Source organism: Monodelphis domestica, chromosome 3 (genome assembly GCF_027887165.1).
Source record: "Monodelphis domestica isolate mMonDom1 chromosome 3, mMonDom1.pri, whole genome shotgun sequence".
NCBI classification, from domain to species: Eukaryota; Metazoa; Chordata; class Mammalia; order Didelphimorphia; family Didelphidae; genus Monodelphis; species Monodelphis domestica.
In genome coordinates this window covers 198,939,799-198,961,717 of record NC_077229.1, presented here as the reverse complement: position 1 = coordinate 198,961,717, position 21,919 = coordinate 198,939,799, and the positions used below count along the sequence as shown (strand labels likewise).

The 21,919-nt window shown below is 36.4% G+C and overlaps 2 protein-coding genes across 19 annotated transcripts in view; one reads left to right on the top strand and one right to left on the bottom strand.

The window, feature by feature from the left end:
- Positions 1-21,919, top strand: part of CAGE1 (cancer antigen 1) — a 105,222-nt gene that overhangs the window by 26,979 nt on the left and 56,324 nt on the right. For 8 of the 16 annotated variants that reach the window (XM_007487990.3, XM_007487998.3, XM_056823396.1 and 5 more), the window contains 7 exons: positions 2,552-3,060; positions 3,866-4,069; positions 4,978-5,991; positions 10,534-10,602; positions 12,695-12,844; positions 14,372-14,470; positions 18,189-18,269. In XM_007487990.3, the coding sequence (XP_007488052.2) occupies positions 2,552-3,060; positions 3,866-4,069; positions 4,978-5,991; positions 10,534-10,602; positions 12,695-12,844; positions 14,372-14,470; positions 18,189-18,269 (2,126 nt within the window). The remainder of the gene's footprint in view (positions 1-2,551; positions 3,061-3,865; positions 4,070-4,977; positions 5,992-10,533; positions 10,603-12,694; positions 12,845-14,371; positions 14,471-18,188; positions 18,270-21,919) is intronic. The other 8 variants (XM_056823395.1, XM_007487995.3, XM_007487997.3 and 5 more) reach the window with 6 other exon arrangements.
- RIOK1 (RIO kinase 1) overlaps positions 1-21,919 on the bottom strand; it is an 89,246-nt gene that overhangs the window by 63,154 nt on the left and 4,173 nt on the right. The window contains exon 1 of one of the 3 annotated variants that reach the window (XM_056823400.1): positions 729-751. The exons of 1 other annotated variant lie outside the window; for it this stretch is intronic. The gene's annotated coding sequence lies outside the window, so the exon portion shown is untranslated. Of the gene's footprint in view, positions 1-728; positions 752-21,919 lie in introns of those variants that run through there. One more of the 3 variants, XM_056823401.1, reaches the window with a different exon arrangement.

The following is a 21,919-nucleotide window of genomic DNA, read 5'->3' as shown; positions in this document are numbered from 1 at the left end:
GTTTCTTATAAATTTTTTTTTGTTTCTTATAAATTAAGCCTGTCTTCCATTCTTTCAGGGAAGACTTTATTCTCTCTGATAACCTGGAGAACAAAAAGATGTTTTTTCAACTCACTTTTTTTTCCCCTTTTGAAGGGGAATTTCATGCAAATGTAGTAGCTATTTGTTGGTACTGGCAGAAATATAAACATAACTCTCTACATGTTAATATAAAATTTCATTTGTCCTCCACATGTGTTGGAAAACTGATCCTTTGTCTTCCTTAATTCTTACTGATGCCCTAGGACCAAAACTCTTGGCTAACTTCTTTGAAAAACTATCTGCCTCCATGAGGGCCCCAGGCTGGAGGCTTTCCTGGCTGGAGACTTTGTATGCAGTTGATTTCCCTGCTTTTTCTCTTAAGATGATTTTGCCTTGACAATTAGAAATTTCCTGCCAAAGTCCCAATAAAAATAGAAGCTACCTCTAGCTGAGTAGTTGATAAGGAGGTGACTGTTAAATCTTTTCTCTCAGATATTACCCTGGACATTCCATTACAATTGTTTATTTTGTAACCCAGTGTCTATAGTTGCTAAGGTTATCCATAATGCTTATAATTATGTTACAGTATTAGAACTGAAGAGGCAAATCCAGACTGTGTTGAAGCTCACTCTTACTTTAAAGAGTTTTCTCCTACTTTCAGGAGACAAATGAGCAAGGAGCAGTAAACATATCTTTAAATTCCATACCTCAAGGGAATCTCAAAAACCCATGCCAGCTCTAATGCTTATGATCCTTATTCTCCCTGTAATGCACCAAGCAGTAGCTGCTCCTCAAGTGAAGAAGTAAGTTCTCTGGAAGGAAAGAATAATCATGTGTATACAGTCATTGACTATTTTGAGATCTCTGACAAGTGAAAATAGGAAATCCTTAAGTGGAAAATAACTAAGACAACCCAGACCTGAGGAAATCATGCATCTTTTAGGAGGTCATGTTGTAGGAAAACATACCAAAGTTTGTAGCAGGATCTTGTGGTAAGAACTGGAGGCTCAAAACTCCATTCTGTCTAGAGGTAACAAAGCATTGACTGAAAGAAGTTTTATGGAATGGTCTCAGGGCTGATAGAATAGCCTGAGCTGTGGATCAGGGTTGGCATATTTATTGAGGGTCTGAGGGCTTGTCACCTCCCATTACAGGGAAAACTCCACCTTTTCACAGAATAACCCACCCCTGGGTATTCTGGGGCATTCCAGGCAGAAAATCCTGAAACATTGGAGTAGAGGAGGAGAGTACAAGTCCAGTGGTGGTGTGTTTTTTGGACCTGACATGTCATAGGTGAACTTAAGGACACCAAAAATGGAATAAGGGGCATATGCAAGTTTGGGGGATTCCCCTGGACTTCAAGAGTCTCTAATACACATGTCTTAGGTTCCCTCCATTATTCCACCTGCCGTTATTTGTCAGCATAGGAGAGCTCTTGCTTTCCTCCTGGAATGCCCTTATCTAGGTGGGAAACATGGGGAGGGAACAAGACAGTACAAGAATAATGTAGAACAGTGGTCTTATCTTGTAAGACCACTCACTACAGGTGGTTACTAACACATAATGGTATAAAACTTAATGTAAATATAGAACAATACAAGACCAATGTAGGTGATTAATAATATAGAATGGTACACGACTAATGTAAATGATTAATAATACAGATTTTGCAATTTGTGCTTAACTAATTCTAACTGGTAAAAAAACCACAAGATTTCAGAACATCAGGGTTCCTCTTCTATCACTGTCAGCCTCCATCAGTGTCATCCTGATAAATTATTATCCTAGGAGGAAGAATAACCATATGTCTTACTAAATAGCTTTGATTACTAAAAAATATTTGGCTAGTAGCAGATAGGTCTTTGTGCTCTGCAAACAGGAAATAGGAGCAGGGAACCATACATGCTTTTCTCAAAGCCCTCCCTAGTTTATCCAGCCAACTCTCCTCCTTTCTCCACCAAATTCAACATCTGGAAACAGTGGACAGGGAATTCAGTGGGGGAAGGCACTAGGGATCATACTCTCAAATTTTTTGTCCTCACTAATCTGTCAATAATGAAATGTGGCTTACAGATTCTTTGTATCATAAAACAAGTGTATTAAGCCAAAGCCATTGGTCTACTTATTTAATCCACAGAACTCCAAAATTTAAAAAGAACATGGATGATCCTTTTGTCCTGTCTAATATGGCCAATTCTCCTGTGCACTGCCACTTTGGCACTTTGAGCCACACTAAAAAACTAGAGAATCACATAAATTGTGCAATAATTTAACTGAAATAGTACATGGCTTTCAAACTATTAACAAAGTTGATTCTTTGGTATGTGCATTAACATAGGATATTGCTAGCTCTACTTATATCAACAAGATTGTTGTGAGGAAAGCACTTTGTAAACTGAAGCAATACATGAACATGCATTATTACAGCAGTGAAGATAAAGGACTAATGTTCCTTCTAACTCTTAAAAAATTTTTCAGTAAAATTAGTCAAATGAGTCTGATTTTTTCTTTTTTTTTTCATTTCAATAAGATAACAGTCTTAAGGACCATTTAGAGACTGTACTAATATCTCCAGACAACACCAAGTCTATCATTCATGGAGGCTTTGATTCCATTTGCAAATTCCACAAAACAGAAGACCTAAATAATGAAGGTAAACTACTTCGGAATGATGATGACCAATTATCCTCTACAGGGCAACCAGCACCACAAAACCAATTTTGTGGTTCTACCAGCAGTATAAAACAGGAAAAAAATCTAGAGCAAAACGATACAGTGACAATTTTTATCAAAAAAGAAGTGTATACTGAGCAGACTTTGGTAAATGCCCCTAAAAGTCCACATCTGACGATCTATGATGAATTTGAAGAACCTCTCCCAATATCAGAAGAGTCATTATTTGACAGCATTATTAAGGACACCTCCATAAACCTCAAGAAGACCTCGAGCTTCTTATTTGAGAAAAATGTATGCACAGAGGTTGGGGAATCATATCTTAAAGAAGGGTTCGACCAGACTGCTATCCATACAGCCCAGGTGGTAAGATTAATGATATAGAAAACAAAATTAAAGTATTGTTTGTTTTTACATAGAGGTTTACAATACAACAACAATGCAAATACTATTGTCACAATCTAGGAACAATAAAAACAATGTCCTAGATACAGTCTTAAATACTCTCTTCCTCTGTGGAACTTATTTTCCTATGTTCACAACCACTTTCTATGTCATAGTCATGATAGTGAATAACTCTACTGGTTTTATGGATAGTATTTTCTGTTTCACATGAGCTTATTTCTTTTCTAAAGCTTCATTTGTTCGAGACTTAATTTTGTTTCTGAAAAGCCTTGTTCTATGTTGTTATACTAATTTACATGGCTATTTATGGTACTGTGCTATGGAAACTAGTATTTTGATTAAATTGGGCCAAGTTAGCATAAGACGCCATAGTATAGTAAGAAGAGGATAATTCTGGAGAGTAGGATAACTTTATGTAAAATCAAAGGGTCATTCTGAAGGCATAGTACTTTAGAAAGGACATCTTGAACCCCAACTGGATGGTACAATGCCACCAAAATCAAGATGCAGTTTAGGGGCAATTTCATCATGATTATTAATTAGTATTTATTGATGTTTCAGGATACCTGTCTCTGTATAAAATACTTTAGAGAAGAAAGAAAAGAAAATTCCATTGTAGGGTTTACAGCCTAGTGAAATTTATAAAATGTAGTACTTCACAGGAAGAATTCAGTTGTTTTAATTAAGCCAACATATTTTAAGGAAAGAATATGATTTATCTGTTGCCCTACACCTTTACCACCTATCTCTTTATCTATCCCAACAGATTGATGCTGAGCACTATATTGAACTCACAAATAACTTAGGAGACACCAGCATTCTACATCTGCCATGCCCTCTGGACAAAAACAAAGAATTGGTTCAAGATCTAATACAGTCAAATAGATGTGACCCAAAAAATAGAATGAGTAACATTCTTTGTCAACTGTTAGATGGGGAAAATGATAGCTATCACTTTGAAGTTAGGCGTGTGAGCAGTCTTTTGATTTTACCCAGTAGCAGGCAAAGAAAAGTTTGATTTAACTTTTATTTCCCCAATGCTGTATTTTTAAAATACATACATATATATATAAATATATATATATACATACATATGGCAATTTTTGTTGAATTCTGTAAGACAAAGCTTTCTGCATGTGCCTAACTAGGGCTAATGCTAATCCCCACAGAATTAACTCAGTCTTAATATCTCAAGTTTCTTTATTTGTTAAATGAAGGGCTTGGACCTATTAGCCACCAAAATCTCTTCTAGAATTTTGAGATTCGCCACCAAATACATACAGTATTATTCTTTATAGATCTTTTGCAAAGCTCTCAATTCTTTAGCTGAATGAGCATGTCCTATTTTTATTTATAAATTTTTTATCATAATTATAGTCTTTCAAGGTCTTCACATCCTGGTCCTTGTCTTTCATAAGACAAGCACCTGTGACATTCTAATAATGATAGAATCAGAGTAGTAACATAATCTTGTAAAAAGGGATCTAAAAGTTTTAATTGGCAGTTTTTTTAAGGCTTTCATATTTAAAAGATAACTTCTCACAGTTATAAATTTATTAGTAAATTTATTTAGTTTAATTGAAGACAAGGGAAACAGCATTATAGAAGTGTTCTAAAGGTTGCAAGTACTGGGAACTTATGGGAATGCTAACAATTAACAGTGCTCCTATAAAACAGATAATTTTACTATTTATTACCTCCTGTATCTTAGAGATGAAGGAATAAGTACTAATTGCACATTGCCTGTTCCTATTTAAATGACAATGACAAACATCAGAGCATTGATCCATAAAATTAATGATCTTTTGGTTAAAATCCTTCTCTCTGAAGATGATGATTGTCTCTCTTTTTCTGTCTTGCTTTCTCAATTAAAAATAGATCTTTGTTAATCCGAAGGAATCCAAGGATGCTGTGGAGGGCCCTGAGAAGTCAAACATTTGCCCAAAGAAAGTAAAGGAAGAGTCTGAAAATCACAATGAGAATTTCCTAACTTATTTCACAGACACCAGTTCTTGGAGTGAGGCATCTATAGAGGATTTCAATACCCAAGATGCAAAGCAGGGTTTTGAAAGTCTGACGCCCCTGGTGGAGGAGCATATAGATTTTAATGATGTCATAAATACATTAAAACAGGATAACCATAAGCAGCAAAATAAAATACTAGAACTGGAATGTAGTAACTTGTATTTAGAGAATAATGTCAAAGAGCTACAAATGAAAATTTCCAAACAAGAGGTTTTTGTTGACATAATAAATAAGCTGAAGGAAAATGTTGAAGAACTCATTGAAGATAAGTACAAGGTTATCCTAGAAAAAAAGGATATTGAAAACTCCTTGAAGAATTTGCAGAAGGCTTCAGCTGAAATAAAAAAACAGCTTGAGGAATCTATTCTTGAAAAAAACACTTTAATACTAGAGCTTAAAAGTATGAAAACAGATTACGTTCTTCTTCAGGAGCAACACAAGAATGAATTAGAGCTAAAGAATAAATCTTTAAGTTATTGTTTAGAAATGGACAAAATCTTAAATAAGAAGGAGGAAGAAATAGGGAAGTTACAAAATCTGAGAGGAGAACTAGAGACTGTGACTTCAGCTCTGGAGATACTCCAAACAGAATTCCAGAGACATGAGGAAGTCAAAATACAAGAAAGGCAAGAATTGAAATCTAGTCTTGGCAAATTGGTTGCTCAAGTTAAAGTTTTGCAGTCAAATTCTGAAAATGAAAGAGCTAAGAATGCCAAATTACAGCAGCAAATCAATAAGGTAAAAAATGAGAATGCAAAACTTCTGCAGCAAGTTGAAAGGAGTGAGGAACAAAACTATAATTGGAAACTTGAGACAGCTCAGTGGAAACAACAGCTGGAGGAAATAATAGAGTCAGATACTACAAAGGTATTGGTGTAAATTAAAAATCCCTCATGCTGAATTTCATGCATTTTCAAGTTGGTGATAGGTAATAAGAACCTCTAGGAACACTACTAGTTACCATAAAATTGAAGTAGGTTTCAGGATTACTCATTTTTTATGTCATTCATGCTTTAGTCATGTAAGATTTTGAGTATAATGCAAAGATTATATGTTTGTAGTTTTGGTTATTCAAAATACCAGTCCTATCTTGCAGAATATTAACTGATTATTTTCTCAGAAAAGAGGCATTCCATGTCATCTGCAATGGCTATAAATTAGAAGCCTTCCCAATCAGATCAGGAGTGAAGCAAGGATGCCCAAGATCACTATTATTTAATAGTGTACTTGAAATCCTAGGTAGCAATTAGACAAGAAAAAGAAATTAAAGTAGGTAATGAGGAAACTAAACTATCACATTTTGTAGATGACATGATGGTATACTTATAGAATCCTAGAAAATCAGCTAGAAAGGTGGCATCCCTTTTGTGTGAAGTTTCATATAAATTGGCTTTGAATTTTTAATTCCAGAATCTGTCCTACTCCTCAGATCTACTTCAACCCTCTACTAGTCCTTTCATTGTAATCCGTGGAATGTTCATTCTAGTATAGAAAAATATATCATATTCTCAGCCTTTTTTGGAAATAGGACTTCTGTATCCCAGCTCTAATCAAATCCAGGTTTTCTATTAATAAATGCCACTTTCCTCATTATTGTCCTCTTTAGTGGAGGTTGTTTCAACTTCTCTGACCCAGATAGAAAGGAATGGAGATCAGCATGTAAGTTTTAAAATTAATATTCAATAACTAAGTATTGTATTTTATAAAGTTTTATTAACAATAACTAAAGTAAAAGAACTACCTGAACTCAGTCCAGTCCTGAGTCAAAGAGAGCATGGAAGGAATCACAGCCAACTTAAATACAATCACTTAAATGAAGGGACATAGGAAAAGCGAAAAGGATTCTAGGTAAAACAGAAAGGAACTTTGGGTAATGTAATTTTAGGGGTTCACAATTTTCTAACTATAACAAGCATGTATCTTGCCACTTCCAGATAATTATTTTGTATGTTATCTCTTATTTTATGAATTATATATCTATATTCAGTTTTTCTCCTTTCTCTCTTTCTTCCCTCCTAACTTGCCTCCTTTCTTCCCTCTCTTCTTTCCTTTCTTCCCTTCCTCCCTCCTTCCTCCTTCTCTTCCTTCTAACCTCCCTCCCTCCCTTCCTTTCTTTCATCATGGTCTACCAATATTGACAGGTAGATGGTACAATGGATAGAACTCTGAACTTGAAGTCAGAAAGATCTGAGTTTAAATTCAGCCTCAAACACTTACTAGCCTCAAACACTTACTAGCCATGTGACTTGGGGCAAGTTTTAACCTCCTTGCCGTAGTTCCTCCTCTTCTATAAAATAGGACACTGGAGAAGGAAATAGCACATCACGCCAGTATATTTGCCAAGAAAACTCCATAGGCAAAAGTCAATGGGGTTACATAGAGCAGGACATGACTGAATAACAACAACCAAGACTGACAGACTCATATCTCTGACAGTAACTTTATCACAGTTTTATATTCTTCACTCCATTTCTTGGCATGAGTCCAGTTGACCTAGTCAACACAAAAGCCTCAGCTTTTCAGTCTTCAATTCTGGGGATCTTTACCTTCATTCCACTATAGCTCCCCACATGACGTATCATACTTTGGATCTAATCATCCCTTGGAACTCTTTTTCTGCTTCTGGAGCTCTGAATTTTTTTTTTCTGAACTACCAAGACCTCTACTTCTCCATGTAAACCACTCTCTGCTGAACTTAGTCTGTACCCCACTGTGATCCTCATTCCATAAACCTCTTCATAGCCTCACAATCCATCATTCCTTTCCTTGCTTCATTTGTCTCCTGACACAGTCTGTACCCTTTAGTGGTTCATTTCATCCTGGAACTCTTTTTGCCTCTGACTGTAGGCCCAACCTTAGGCTACCTCCATTGCCCATGTTTCTCTGTTCAGCTCCCTATTTGTTGATTATTGCTGAAGAAGTTCACAGAATGCTGCTCATTGTCATCAGCTACACATTTATGTTATGTTACTTTAGCTGGGCACCCACTATGCAGTCTATTTATCTCATATCAGCTTCCTATAACTGTTAAAAATCTTTTTTCACTTTACTCAACCCTCCCACTCATCTCCTCATTCTGTTATTAGTCAAACACTCACCCACTTGACTGAGGAGATTGTAGACATCATCAGACTTGAGCACCTTCCTATGGCCTCCTTCCCACCTCCACCTAATACCAACACTCAACAGGACCTCAAAGATCACCTAGTCCAGAATCCTCAGGTGACTGAGATCCAGAATGATTAAATAATTTGCTTCAAAGCACAGAGCTAGTTAGGAGAAGAGCTGAAATTAGAACCCAGGATTCCTGATTCCCAGTCCAGTGCAGTTCCACTTCTTTCTTAATGCTATCTAATCACTCTCCATCCTTTTGCCTCCTCCAGGATTTTGTTCTGTCTTTCATTTTCTCTACCTCATCAACCTTCAGTATTTCCTCACCAGCCTGAGGAAACGCTGAGATCTCTGATAGTATAAGAAAAATCTTCAACCCCTATATTCCCTACAGCAGAACCCAAAAAGGAATACCTGCTGCTGTCGTCCCATCTATTCATTCTTCCACCAAGTCTTCAAACATTCTTAAGAGCCTGCTATGTACTATGTACTATGTGCTATTAGTCAGTAAATATTAATTAGGTGCCTACTCTGTGCCAGGCATGAAGCTAAGTGCCAGGGATACAAACAAGAAAAAAGACCATGCTGCCTTCAGGAGCTAACAATCTAACAGAACACAAAAGGAAGCTGAAAAAGAAGGGGTAGAGGAAGGTATCTGCAATGAGGGTCATTTTGAAGTCAGTCAGAAAAGTCCCAAAGTAGTGTAGCCAGGTGAGAAATGAGCAGATGTCTGAGCTAGGCTCTCTGTTAATTGAGGTTTGGAGTTTTCTGGCCTCACCCACCAGAGAGACAGAGAGTAATGATGAGGTGGAGTATCAAGGATAATGAGATCTTGTTCATCTTACCAAAATCTGTACTGGGTGCTGAGAAACAAAGACAAAAATGAAGCAGTCCCTGTTCTCAAGGAGCTTACATTCTTTTTATATCCTATACATATAGAGTTCACATTCTATATATACATATTTTAAATATATACTGAATAAACAATAAATACACGGTAGTTAGGGTAGGAGAGCACTATCAGCTAGAGGATTAGGAAAAGCTTTGAATAGAACCTGGGTTCTTAACCCAAGGCCCTTGAGCTTGTTTTCCCATATTTTGATGACTCTTTCAATAATTGGTTTTTCTTGTAATATTACATATTTTATTTTTATTCATTTTCAAACATTTTAAGGAGGGGTCTATAGGCTTTATTGGACTGCCCACGCCTGGGATAGAAGATGGTACCTGAAATGCTTCTTGAAAAAAGTGAGGACTCTTCTAAGGCAGAAGTGATGAGTAAGTGTGTTCCAGGCATGAGGGAAGGCCAGTGCAAAGGGACAGAAACAGGAAATTGATTGCCAAATGTGAGGAAAAGAGGAATCCAATTCAGTTGGATTGTAGCATGCAGTGAGGGGAGTAATGTCTGATGAGTATGGCAAGATTGGTTGGGCTCAAATTGTGAAAGACTTTACAAGCCAAACAGAAAAGAAATAGGGAGTTAGTTACTGGAGTTAGTTGAGTAGGAGAGTAAGGGACTCATCTCAACTTAAAGAAAATCACTGTGACAGCTATGTGGACTATGTGTGGAGAGAGACTTGAGGCAGGGAAGCTAGTTAGGAGACCATACCAATAGACTGGGCCATTAGATGATTTCTGAGGTTCCTTCCAGCTCTAAATAAGACAGACTTAAAATTCTTGTAATGCATCTTCTTTCCCCACCAGTCTACTGACAGTACTTTTCCACCAATCCTTTTGTCAATCCTCATTCTCCTTGACTTTTCTGCAGCATTTCATATTCTTAACTATCCCTTCCTATTTGGCATCCTTTCATCCCTGACACTACTCTCTCCTGGGTCTCCTCCTCCTCTCTGTCATCTTCTTTTGTTCCTCTTTTTCCCTTCACTCCCTAAAGGGTTTTTCTTCCTCTAAACTTTCTCCCTTGGCAACCTTATCTGCTGCTCCAGCTTCAGCTATTATTTCTTTATGGGTAATTCACAAATCCATTGTTCTATTCCCAAACCCCCTCCTAAGCTCAGATTAATATTTCCAATTACCTGATGAATACTTCTACTTGAATAGTCTACCAACATCTCAAACACAACATGTCTAATACTAAAAATTTTCCCTAATTCTGCTCTTCTTGGTGACTTATCTATTTCTATTAATGGAACTAATATGTTCAAATCTCATGTTCAAAATCTCTGAATCACATGAAAAAGGGAAGAAGCAGCCAGTGAGTTTGATTTTAATTTCTGGTAAAAATTCTAGAATACAATACCAAATTACATGAAACTAATACGTGGCATTTATTTGCAGAAAGAGGTATTAAAGAAAAAAGAAAAAGAGATAGAGTGGAAAATATACATGTTGGGGAGGTTTTTTCAGGTATGTGAGCACCCACATTAATAGAATATCCTTCTGTGATTCTTAAGCTTATTTCCATAAAGATTATATTTAATCTGAAGAAATTGGAATTTTCATGGTTCATTCATCTACAACAGCTTATAGTGCTTTTGAGAACATGTTTGTTGTTTCTGCTGCTATTTTAAACAGTAGTTGTCTTTTTTCATTCTTTTTCTGTCTTATCAAATTGATTTATCAAGTCTTTATTAAAAACAATGTACAAGGCATGCTTGCTTTGGTCCTAGGAACACAAAGACAAAAATAAAATAGTCCCCACTCAAATGGAACTTTTTGGATGGAATGGATTAATGTTTCACTATACACAATGATGAAAACAATGTAATTAAAAAGATCCCCCCAAAAGAAGTGAGCCAATAATGGTCCCAGGGGATATATAATGAAACATATATCCCTTCCCTCAGCAGAGAGATAGGGATATGATCTTTATTTTTCACATACTGTATTCTCATATCAAGCAGGGCCCTAGAGGCCTTCCTGTATATTTGGGAGACTAACTGTGTATATTTGGGTCTGGGTCAGAGATTCCATCCAGTCCACTGTTTTTGATATTTTCTTTGTCTTTGGAAATCCTAAAGAATGTCTTCCCTTTAAACAGTATTTGGTTAATAAATGAAGGGGAGAAGGGTTCTTTTCCTGCATGGGTGACCTGACCACCTGTAGGGATAGGGAGAAATGAATTATTTGATAAACCACCTCTTAATTAGCTATGCACTAAGTAGAAATGTCTTGGGATATCCAAGTTAGGGGCTGAATAATGAACTCCTAAAACTCTTTTAAGTTGTCTGACCCAGCTTCCAGATTGTCCCTGGTCATTTGAGAGGACAAATGGAGACCTATATGTCACTTTATTACTTATGATCCTGGTCTAACCAATAAATTGATATATATTCAATAAACTGATATTTCTTACCCAACATCAGACTCTTGAGATAATTTTAATAGTAACGGGGGGATGAAGGTACAATATATGGCTAGATGAACTGTTTTCCTTTGTTACAAGAGAAGGTTCAATCCCTATGTGGGGACAGGGCAGGAAGTGGCATATGGAAAATTAACTGGATTGTAAAAACAGAAGGCATCAATACAATTTTTAATTTTTTAAAAATATTTTCACAAACTGTGTTCCTTAGAACTTTGATACAATACACAGTTATGAATAGGAGTTTTATGAGAAAATGTTAATGCTGGCAATATTTTCATCTCTAAAGTGTTAAGCCTGAAATTTTATATATATGTAGCAATATACATAGGTAATATTAAAATACTTGTTTCATGTCATAATATTTCAATCTGAAAACAGACAAATTTCTCCGTTTTTGCTCTGAAATTTACAGGTCAGCATTTATAAGTCTTAATATATTTAAAGACTAAAAGTGTTCATTGGCCAAATTAGTTTAGAAGGATTATAATAAACAAATGATCTGCATGTCAGTTGTCTATATATACAAGGTTGTTTTTTTAAAGTGTTTATAGATAATGCTTTCTTAGGGTTTTTTTTTTCCTCACTAAAAGTTCCTATGAAATCTTTATTATACCTTCTAGGAAAAAAAAGGGTCACATGGTAGAACAAACATTAACTCTAGAGTCAGAGGACTTGGGTTCAAATTTTGCCTCTGAAGATTACTGCCTATGTGACCTTAAATCCCTTAACCTCTTTGGGCCTTTTTCCTCATTTATTAAATAACTATTTATTAAATAAAATTAAATAATGATGTATGATATAGGATTTGCAATCCTATAAATGAAGATAAGTTTATGCTAAGCCACTGTTTAAATTATTATCAATTTTTAACTAATGAAGCTTTGTTCTATAGAAGTTAAGCATACTTACAATTTTATCTTTGGCTTATTTAAAACTAAAGCTGAATTCTGATCTCTGCTGGCTAACCAAAAATTTCATAGCAGAAAAAGCCAGAGAAGCAGTTGTTAGTTTCGCTTTTGAAACCCTGCATTTTTTTTGGTGATTTGATTTTTTAAATTCAAGACTCGTTTAAAAAGAAAAAACGAGTTCTCGGCTTTTAACATAACAAATGTGAATGTGTACACACTATAGGATATGAAGATAATGCATTCAAATTTGTTCCTGGACTGTCAGCCTTTAGAAGAAGAGAATTGGAATTCACCATATATGAAAAAAATTTCTCAGTTTATATCGAAGATGCACAATTTAGTGACTCTAATGGTGGGACTATTCACCTTTGAGGTAAATAAAACATTCAGAAGATTTGCAAAAACCAGGAGTAGAGACAGAGAGAAAACCTGACAAAAATATGGCCAGATATGACCTAAATCCTACATTAAATCTCTTCAGATTTCAGGATTACTTAAAGGCTTCCCACTGTTTAACATTTCTTAGCCTTTAGGTCATTACCCTTCCAATGACAACAATCAATTTTTAATGGACTAATTAAGTAAATAAAGTGTGGATTAACCAGGTCCCCATTTCTCCTGTTCTTTTACCTTGCTGTGCATTTCCTTGTTCATTAATGCCATCCATTATACTGTTGTAGTGAGCCATGGCCCTTTGGTGTCAGTACTTTTATTTTGATCTGTCCTTGTTCTTTTATGCTGGAATTTTATATTTATGCACCCCCAAAAATGGTTGTGAGGTAATTGGGAGTACTTATTAGGGGAAGAGAATGGAGATGAACCTCCAGGTGTGTCCAGGCCATCCGCAAAACAGTACTTCCAAATGCCCCAGGACAGATTTTGTTCTCAAGCCCTTGAATACTCTGGCATACTTCTAGCTAATGAAATAACAGTTGCAGAATAGATGGAAATGTTAAATTGTTCCAGTTTTAAGTGTAATCAATTATTTTTCTTTTTGTTTTGTTTTGTATACAGAATCACAAAAAAGATAGAATGCATCTAGATATATGTGAATGTGTAGCTATAAATGGATGTTGAGGACCCAGAAATCACATTCTCCTGTCCCATCACTTCTAGTATTCCAGTGGATCTGTGATCTTATTCATCCATTGATATAGATTGCCACCATTCTACACCTTTCTATCCTGTCCATAAGTTCACTTTAGGGGATCTATTCATTGTACTGAGGGTATATTTGAGTAGTCTCTAGATATCATGAAGACACCAGTAGAGCACATGGCCTAACCACTGGTTATCATCAACTTGTACATGTAACTTTTTGTTGCTTTTCAGTTGTCTCAGTCATGTCCAACTTGTGACCCCATTTAGGATTTTCTTGGCAAAGATTCTGGAGTCATTTGCCATTTCCTTCTCCAGCTCCCTTTACAGAGGGGGAATCTGAAGCAAACCTAGTTAAGAGACTCACCCAGGGTCACACAGCTTGTACACATCTGAGATCAGATTTGAACTCAGGAAACTTCCTGACTTAAGGCTAGGTACTCTATCCACCATGCCACTTAGCTGCCTTTGTGTGACTAATCCATCCTTTAAAAAAAAATCATGCTTTCTTCATCATTCTTCAGTGACTCTATCTCACTCCTCCTTGTTTGTAATGCATTGTAGCCTGTTTATGTCTACCATGCATTTCTCTGTTGCATTTTGGGTGAACCTTAACTTCCCTCCAAAGATTAAATTATAAATATGAAGTCATATGAAATCCTTCCATACAACACTTTATTAGATGCCTTGGGATAAGTAACTGAAGGTTGGAGTACACCATCCCATTCCTCTACCTCTTTTTATTTTTATTGAAAACTAATTGGTCTATCTTTTCCAGTTTTAATCTTGTTATTCTTCTTAGGATACAGATAATCCTGATACTGAACATTTATATACCAGGAAGAATGTTTATGATAAAATGAAGTATTTCAATCTAAAGAAGAAAAGTTTGGAAAAAGAGGTACTTTTTCTTTACTTTTTCTTTTCTTTATTAGAAACAATAACTCCCTTGTTTAATCAAAGAATAAGACAACATAAGAGGCATAAATACTAATATTTGAATAATTTTTGTTTCAAAGAAGTAATTCTTAGAATTCCAGAGCTTTCCTAGGCCCCTCAGAAGAGTATTTACTGGTATAAAACCTCACTCATGAAGTTAATATTAAACCTACTTCTTAAAAGTATATAGTAACTTCATCTACACAGTTTATTATCTTTATATGTGATTTATTTCTGATTTAAAAAATATTAATTTATATTCTATGGGTGAGCTCAAGATATCAGTCAGTAGGATAAAGTCTATTTTTAAAAGGAAGGGAAGTATGGAAGGAGGTAATAAACATTTATATAGAATCTACTATGTGCCACAGACCATGCTAAGTACTTTACAAATAGTATGCCATTTGGTCCTCTGAACCTTGAACAGTCAAATAGGTGCTATTATTATTGCCATTTTATTGTTGAAGGGCCTGAGGCAAAGAGAGGTTGCATGACTTGCACAGGGTCACACAACTAGTTAGTGTCTAAATCCTACTCAGGTCCAGGGCTTTATCCGTTGAACCACCTGGCTGCCTTAAGAGCAATAGTTCATTCAAATTGGTGGATAGGAGATGAAGTTTCATCAGTGTTTATATTATTGATTTGACAGTCAAGGGCTCTTCAGTTGCCACAACTAGAGATTTGAGGGCAGAGCCAAGGGGATCACTGTGTGAAATAGAGGAGGCAGAAGTATTATAGAGCAAATGAACATTATAGAGTCATAAGCCTAAAGAGTCAGATCTGAGAGATGCATCATTTTGAGTCTGAGATACATGCATAGCAAGGAAATATGGGCAATAAGCCTACCTAACTAAAGGATTGAGGCTACTTATTCATAGTTGGGCACTAGACTCATAATAGTTGGTCTCAACTATAGGGTAACAAATTATTTTAATTGAGAGAGAGAACATATATGACTGGAATTCTAGAGAGGTTTTTTGTCTTGTAACTGAACTACGAAGAGAAAGGTCTTAGAGGAGAAAACATGGGAATTCAAAGAAACCATCCTTCTCAGGTTGATCTAAATGGAAACAGAAGCCCAGTTCAGGGTAAGAATAGTGAGATAATAAAGATAAATGTGCATGTATGTATTTTTAGAATATTGCTAAACTGTACAAAAAATTGTAGCAGCCCAGCCCTAGACGTTGTGGGGAAGCAAGGAATGTGAGTGAGCACATGGCCGTTATGTGCATGGCAATGAACTTTATTGCCAGCATGGCTGAAGTTTAGGCGCGAAACCTTGCTTTCCTGTGTCCCACTCACCTGAGGAGTAAAACCCCACCTTCACCTTGTCATAGGTTGTATTATCCAATAGGGGTACCCCAGATAACTCATCCATATGTATTGAGGTATCATATAACTGTTCAATATGTATTGAGCTGGCATGACTATAAATAAACCAGCTCCTCTAAGCTCCGCCCACTGGTTCAGGATTCCCGGGTCTGGCAAGTAGCAACTTCTCCCCTGTCCCTCTTCTCTATCTTTCTTACTAAGGCCTGGTCCTTAGACCAGGCCTGCCTTACTTCCTCTCTTTCTCCTAATGCTATCTAGCATTATCTACCTCTTGTAGTTCCTAGTCTCCTTTCCATCTGCACTAGCTTTATCCTCTGACCGGTACGGTGTTAAAAGAGGATCATTGGGTGGTTTCAGCCTGAATATTCACACCCAGTGGTCGGAGCTTAGCTGTGGCTCATACAAATAATATCCGTCTACTGACTCGGTTACTCACATCTCTAAAGTCGGCCCGTTCACGCCCTTCGCGGGTAAAAACTTCTTCTCTATCTCTATCCTCTCAATTCTTCCCCCCTTTGCAGCCTCTTGCAGGCCGGGAGGTTGCAAAAATCAAGCCATTCTCCAATTGATAAATGGGCAAGGGAAATGGATAGGCAGTTCTCAGATAAAGAAATCAAAACTATTAACAGGCACATGAAGAAGTGTTCTACATCTCTTATAATCAGAGAGATGCAAATCAAAACAACTCTGAGGTATCACCTCACACCTAGCAGATTGGCTAACATAACAGCAAAGGAAAGTAATGAATGCTGGAGGGGAAGTGGCAAAGTAGGGACATTAATTCATTGCTGGTGGAGTTGTGAACTGATCCAACCATTCTGGAGGGCAATTTGGAACTATGCCCAAAGGGTGACAAAAGAATATCTACCCTTTGATCCAGCCATAGCACTGCTGGGCCTGTACCCCAAAGAGATAATGTACACAAAGACTTGTACAAGAATATTCATAGCTGCGCTCTTTGTGGTGGCCCAAAACTGGAAAACGAGGGGATGCCCATCAATTGGGGAATGGCTGAGCAAATTGTGGTATATGTTGGTGATGGAATACTATTGTGCTCAAAGGAATAATAAAGTGGAGGAGTTCCATGGAGACTGGAACAACCTCCAGGAAGTGATGCAGAGCGAGAGGAGCAGAACCAGGAGAACATTGTACACAGAGACTAATACACTGTGGTATAATCGAACGTAATGGACTTCTCCATTAGTGGCGGTGTAATGTCCCTGAACAACTTGCAGGGATCCAGGAGAAAAAAACACCATTCATAAGCAAAGGATAAACTATGGGAGTGGAAACACTGAGGAAAAGCAACTGCCTGACTGCAGCGGTTGAGGGGACATGACAGAGGAGAGACTCTAAATGAACACTCTAATGCAAATATTAACAACATAGCAATGGGTTCAAATCAAGAAAACATGTAATGCCCAGTGGATTTACGCGTCGGCTATGGGGGGTGGGGGGGAGGAAAAGAAAATGATCTATGTCTTTAATGAATAATGCTTGGAAATGATCAAATAAAATATAAAATTAAAAAAAAAGAATATTGCTAAATCTTTGTTCAATTAAAATAAATTGGCATTCCAATAACTAAAGGTAGCAGTTTGAATTGCCTGTTTTCATACTATATTCAAGGAGGTTTGCCTTATTGATCGCTCATGAATTTACTTTAAAAATATGGTCTCATCTTTCATGGAGACACTTAGGTTATTTTTAATCATATGTCCAGGTATACCTTCCACGTCTTGGGGACTAGGGGTACAGCACCCCTTAAGATATGAAAAATCTGTGTTTAATTTTTTGATCATCACAAGATGTCACATGAGAGACTGCATGTAAACATTTATGTTATCAAACAGTAAAATCCATACTGAACAGATAACATTATATATAACAATACATACATTTTAGGCATTTATAAGTTATCAAATATTTTAAGATATTTCTACATTTCTCAACTTTGTGTGCCCTTTGTTGGCTTTTGTGTTCTTTTTTCAAACTTTTAACTTTTTAAAAACTGTGTGTTTTTATGATATTAGAAGTTAAAAATATGTTGATCATATGCAATAATATACAATATTTTATGCATTTATGAGTTTGTAAACTTTTTCTGTATCATCTCTGGCCTTTATGTGTTTTCTATGGCTTTTGCAAAACTCCCCCCCCCCAATTCCCATTTAATCTCTTATGATGACAGATATATTAAAACCACAGTGGGGAAAGTTACAATGTGAAAGGAATACCTGTACTTAAAGATTCTTCTTGTGTTACCCACTAGAGTACAGTAAAGATAAAAACAGAATGCTTTTAATTTCTATCATTTTGTAATATAACTTACCTCTAATTTTTCCTAGCTTCTGAAACATAAGGAAAGAATCTCAGCCTTTAGGGAATTAATTGCTAATGAAAAAGCTTCTCAAGAGGAAGTTTTTGAGGTAAGTCTAATACTTATCATATTCTGTCCCCCACATTTTGTAAAGATGACTCTACTGGTAAACCTTACTTGAATTGATTCCTACTCCGACCTTTCACCCATACCCTTTCATCTCCATCGATTTAAAATCCCTCCCTCTCTTTATTCAAAACTTGAAATACTTTAGCCTCCTGGTGAAGCACTGGACAGCTTCATGTATCACAACTGGGCAGTTTGCCCCCATGAAAAAAATACCTTTAACATTTACAACTGTATAATAAACACTAGGGTCTTTATGGTAAGAAAAGCTGGGCCCGTGTCCATAGGAAATAGCTTCTTGTATTTCAAAGAATAAAGATGTGGGTCCACAGATCCATTATGAGAAGTCCAATAATGACTAGAAGAAGATCGTCAGTGTCCAATGACTCCTGCTGAGTATTTAGTTATACTACATACACAACAGACATTTGCTGTCTCCCTGGGGCATGTACCTAGATATGATGAAGTCCCTCCCAAGAACTATCAAGCTTTAATGACTGCTACCCATTTATGGTATTATCATATATACCATATATACCATGAAAAATGTTAGCAAAAACATTTTCCTGATTTCTTGTAAATCTCCTTCAAGAAAACTTTAAATTATAAAGGAATAGAGAGGGAGAAAACTGCCACATAAACCTGACAAGTCTTATACCACTGATGGGAACAGGTATAACATAAAAAGAAACAGAGGACCAATAATTCACAAAGACACTTTCCAAGAAGCAATTAAAAATAGTTCTTGATGCTCTTTTCATAGTGGAAAAAAATTGGAAAATAATGATGGTATGCCCACCAGTTAGGGAATAGTCAAACCTGTTGTGGTAGGGATATTAATGTGATAAAAAAAAATACTGTTGTGCTATAAGAAATGATGCAAGGAATGGTTTCAGAGAAACCTGGAAAGACTTGTATGAACTGATGCAGAGTAAAGTGAGCAGAATCAGGAGAACAATTTATACAATAATACCAATATCATAAAGACAAACAACTTTTAAAAACTTGTGAACTTTGACCAACACAATGACTAACTACAATTCCATAGATTCATGATGAAATTTGATGCTGAACTCCAGAGAGAAGTGACAGACTCAGAGTGTAGACTGAGGAAAATTTCTCATGAATGGCCAATTAGGGGATGGGGAGATGGGGTATTTGCTTTCTTAGTGGGAGTGAGAGAAGGTAGAAGGGAGATAATAAAATAGTATGAATTGGATTTTTTTTAAGGTAACAAAATATATTTTTAAAAGGAGAATGAGCACCATTTTCTATTTAAAATTTTTACTAATGTAAAGAAATCCAAGAACCAGAAGGGAAAACGTGGTGGAGAATATTTGGATAAGGATCAAAAGGGCTTTCCCAGGAAGAACTCCAAGTAGCAGCATGGATTCATCAAGGACACACTGTGTCAAACTAACCTCATTTCTTTTTACTTTGAAGTAACAAAAATGTAGGAAAGGAGAGGTGAGGTGAGAAGGGGATGCTGGGAAATACTTAAATTGCAGGAAAGCACTTAGCAAAGTTTCTCATTCTATGCCCATATATCAGAAGTAGAGATATGGCTACAAGTATTTATATGGGTCCTAATATGTTCTAGGCACGGTGCTAAGATTTTTACAAATTTGATTCATTTGATCCTGCAAGGTAGATGCCACTTCACTTTATAGATAAGGAAACTGAGGCAAACATGTTAAGTGACTTGCCCAGGATCACACATTTAGTGTCTGAGACTGGACTTGAACTGAAGTCTTCCTAATTCCAAGTCCAACACTTCATCCTCTATACTCCAAGCTGCCTCTTCATGGACTGCCTCAACATTATGACAGTGTAGCCAAAACCAAAAACCTGGTGCTATCCTAGGCTAAAGTGAAAAAAGTCTAGGGGACAGCTGAATAGCTCAGTGGATTGAGAGCCAGGCCTAGAGGCAGGAGGTCCTGGGTTCAATTCTGACCTCAAATACTTCCCAGCTATGTAACCCTGAGCAAGTCACTTGACCCCCATTGCCTAGCCCTTACCACTCTTCTGCCTTGGAACCAATATACAGTATTGATTCTAAGATGGAAGGCAAGGATTTTTAAAATAAAGTAAAGTAAAAAAGCCTAGGAAGAGAGAAGCCCTGCCCTGGCCAAACTACATTTTGAACTTGGGATTCAGCTCAGAGAATCACCTGTTGGGAAAACAGAAGTCTGAGTGTTTCATGAAGAGCAGAGCTGAGTACTGGGAGAATGCACCATAGAAAGGGAGGTTAAAGAAACCTGCAATGTTTAGGCTGGAAAGGGAATGATGTAAAAAATATAGAAGAGCTTGTCTCCAGTCATCCCAAAACTAGAAGCAATGGGGAAAATAGGGAAAAGCTGTAGAGAAGCGAATGTAGGTAGCAGTGAAAGTTTTCCCCTCGCATTTCCCTTTTATTAACATCCTTATAGTTCACAGGTGGTAATGAGGTCAGTGGTTCAAAAGGCATGAACAATTCAATAGTTCTTATTCCTATGGGGCAGCCAGGTGGCATAGTGGATGGAACACCAGACCTGGAGTCAGGAAGATCTGAGTTCAAACATCCCTCACACATTTACTATCTGTGTGACAATGGGCAAGTCACTAATCTCTGTCCTCATTTTCCTCATATGAGAGCACCTATCTCCCAGCATGGTGGTGATAATCAAATGAGATAATAATTGTAAAGTAATAGTTAATTATAATAATAATTATGATAATAATAAATAGTTAATTAAAAATAATAGTGCCTGACATATAGGAAGCGAAACATAAATATTAGTTGCTGTGGTGGTAGTACTTTACCTGGACTTTTTCCTTTCCATATATCATACTCTCTTCTATCATAGTTATTTGTCTTTTTGCTCATCATTGACTGCGAACTTTTTAAAAGCAGGGTCTAATTATGACAATTTTTGTGTTTCCAGTACTATTTACTATTGCCTTTCACAAAGTAGTTGATTGATAAATGTTTATTGAATGGAATTGAATGTGTAACGGGAGATCTCAACTGCAGATTGATAGACACATGACTGGTCAATATTTCATGTGAAAAACATTCTGGAATTTTTTATCCCTTGTTTTCCAATGTTAAAAAAATACTAACATTGTATGCTATTTTTTTAGGTACAAGTCTACTAGAAATAATTTTATTTAACTTATAATTATTCTAAATCCAAGCTTAAAGAATGAAATGTCCAAACACCAGGATGTCTCTCTACACCAAGACAATTGGAGGGAATATTTTTTGGAATCTTGAAGAAAAAAAGTCATAGTGTTAAAATATTGTTGGGAGTGAGGTTAACATATTAGAATAATAGTCACTTAATCTTCAACTAGAACCGCTCCATTCCTCCCTGACTATTTCCCTCAAGTAATTTCTACTGGAGTAATCAAAGGGACTTCCTCTTCTAATCAATATTTAATCCTTTTCTGAATGGGGAAGGGTGGGTCATCACACTATCACTTCAGAGAAGGCAATGATAATAACTAAATAAGAGGTATTTTTCATCCCAAATTCTGGTTTTTACAAACCTTGATAGTTTCCTTAGAAAGGTTTTTATTTTCTTTGGCCTAGTATCCACTTTGTTAAATGAGTTGAATATGGAAAAGTTTTTAGACTGATATTTATTCCTA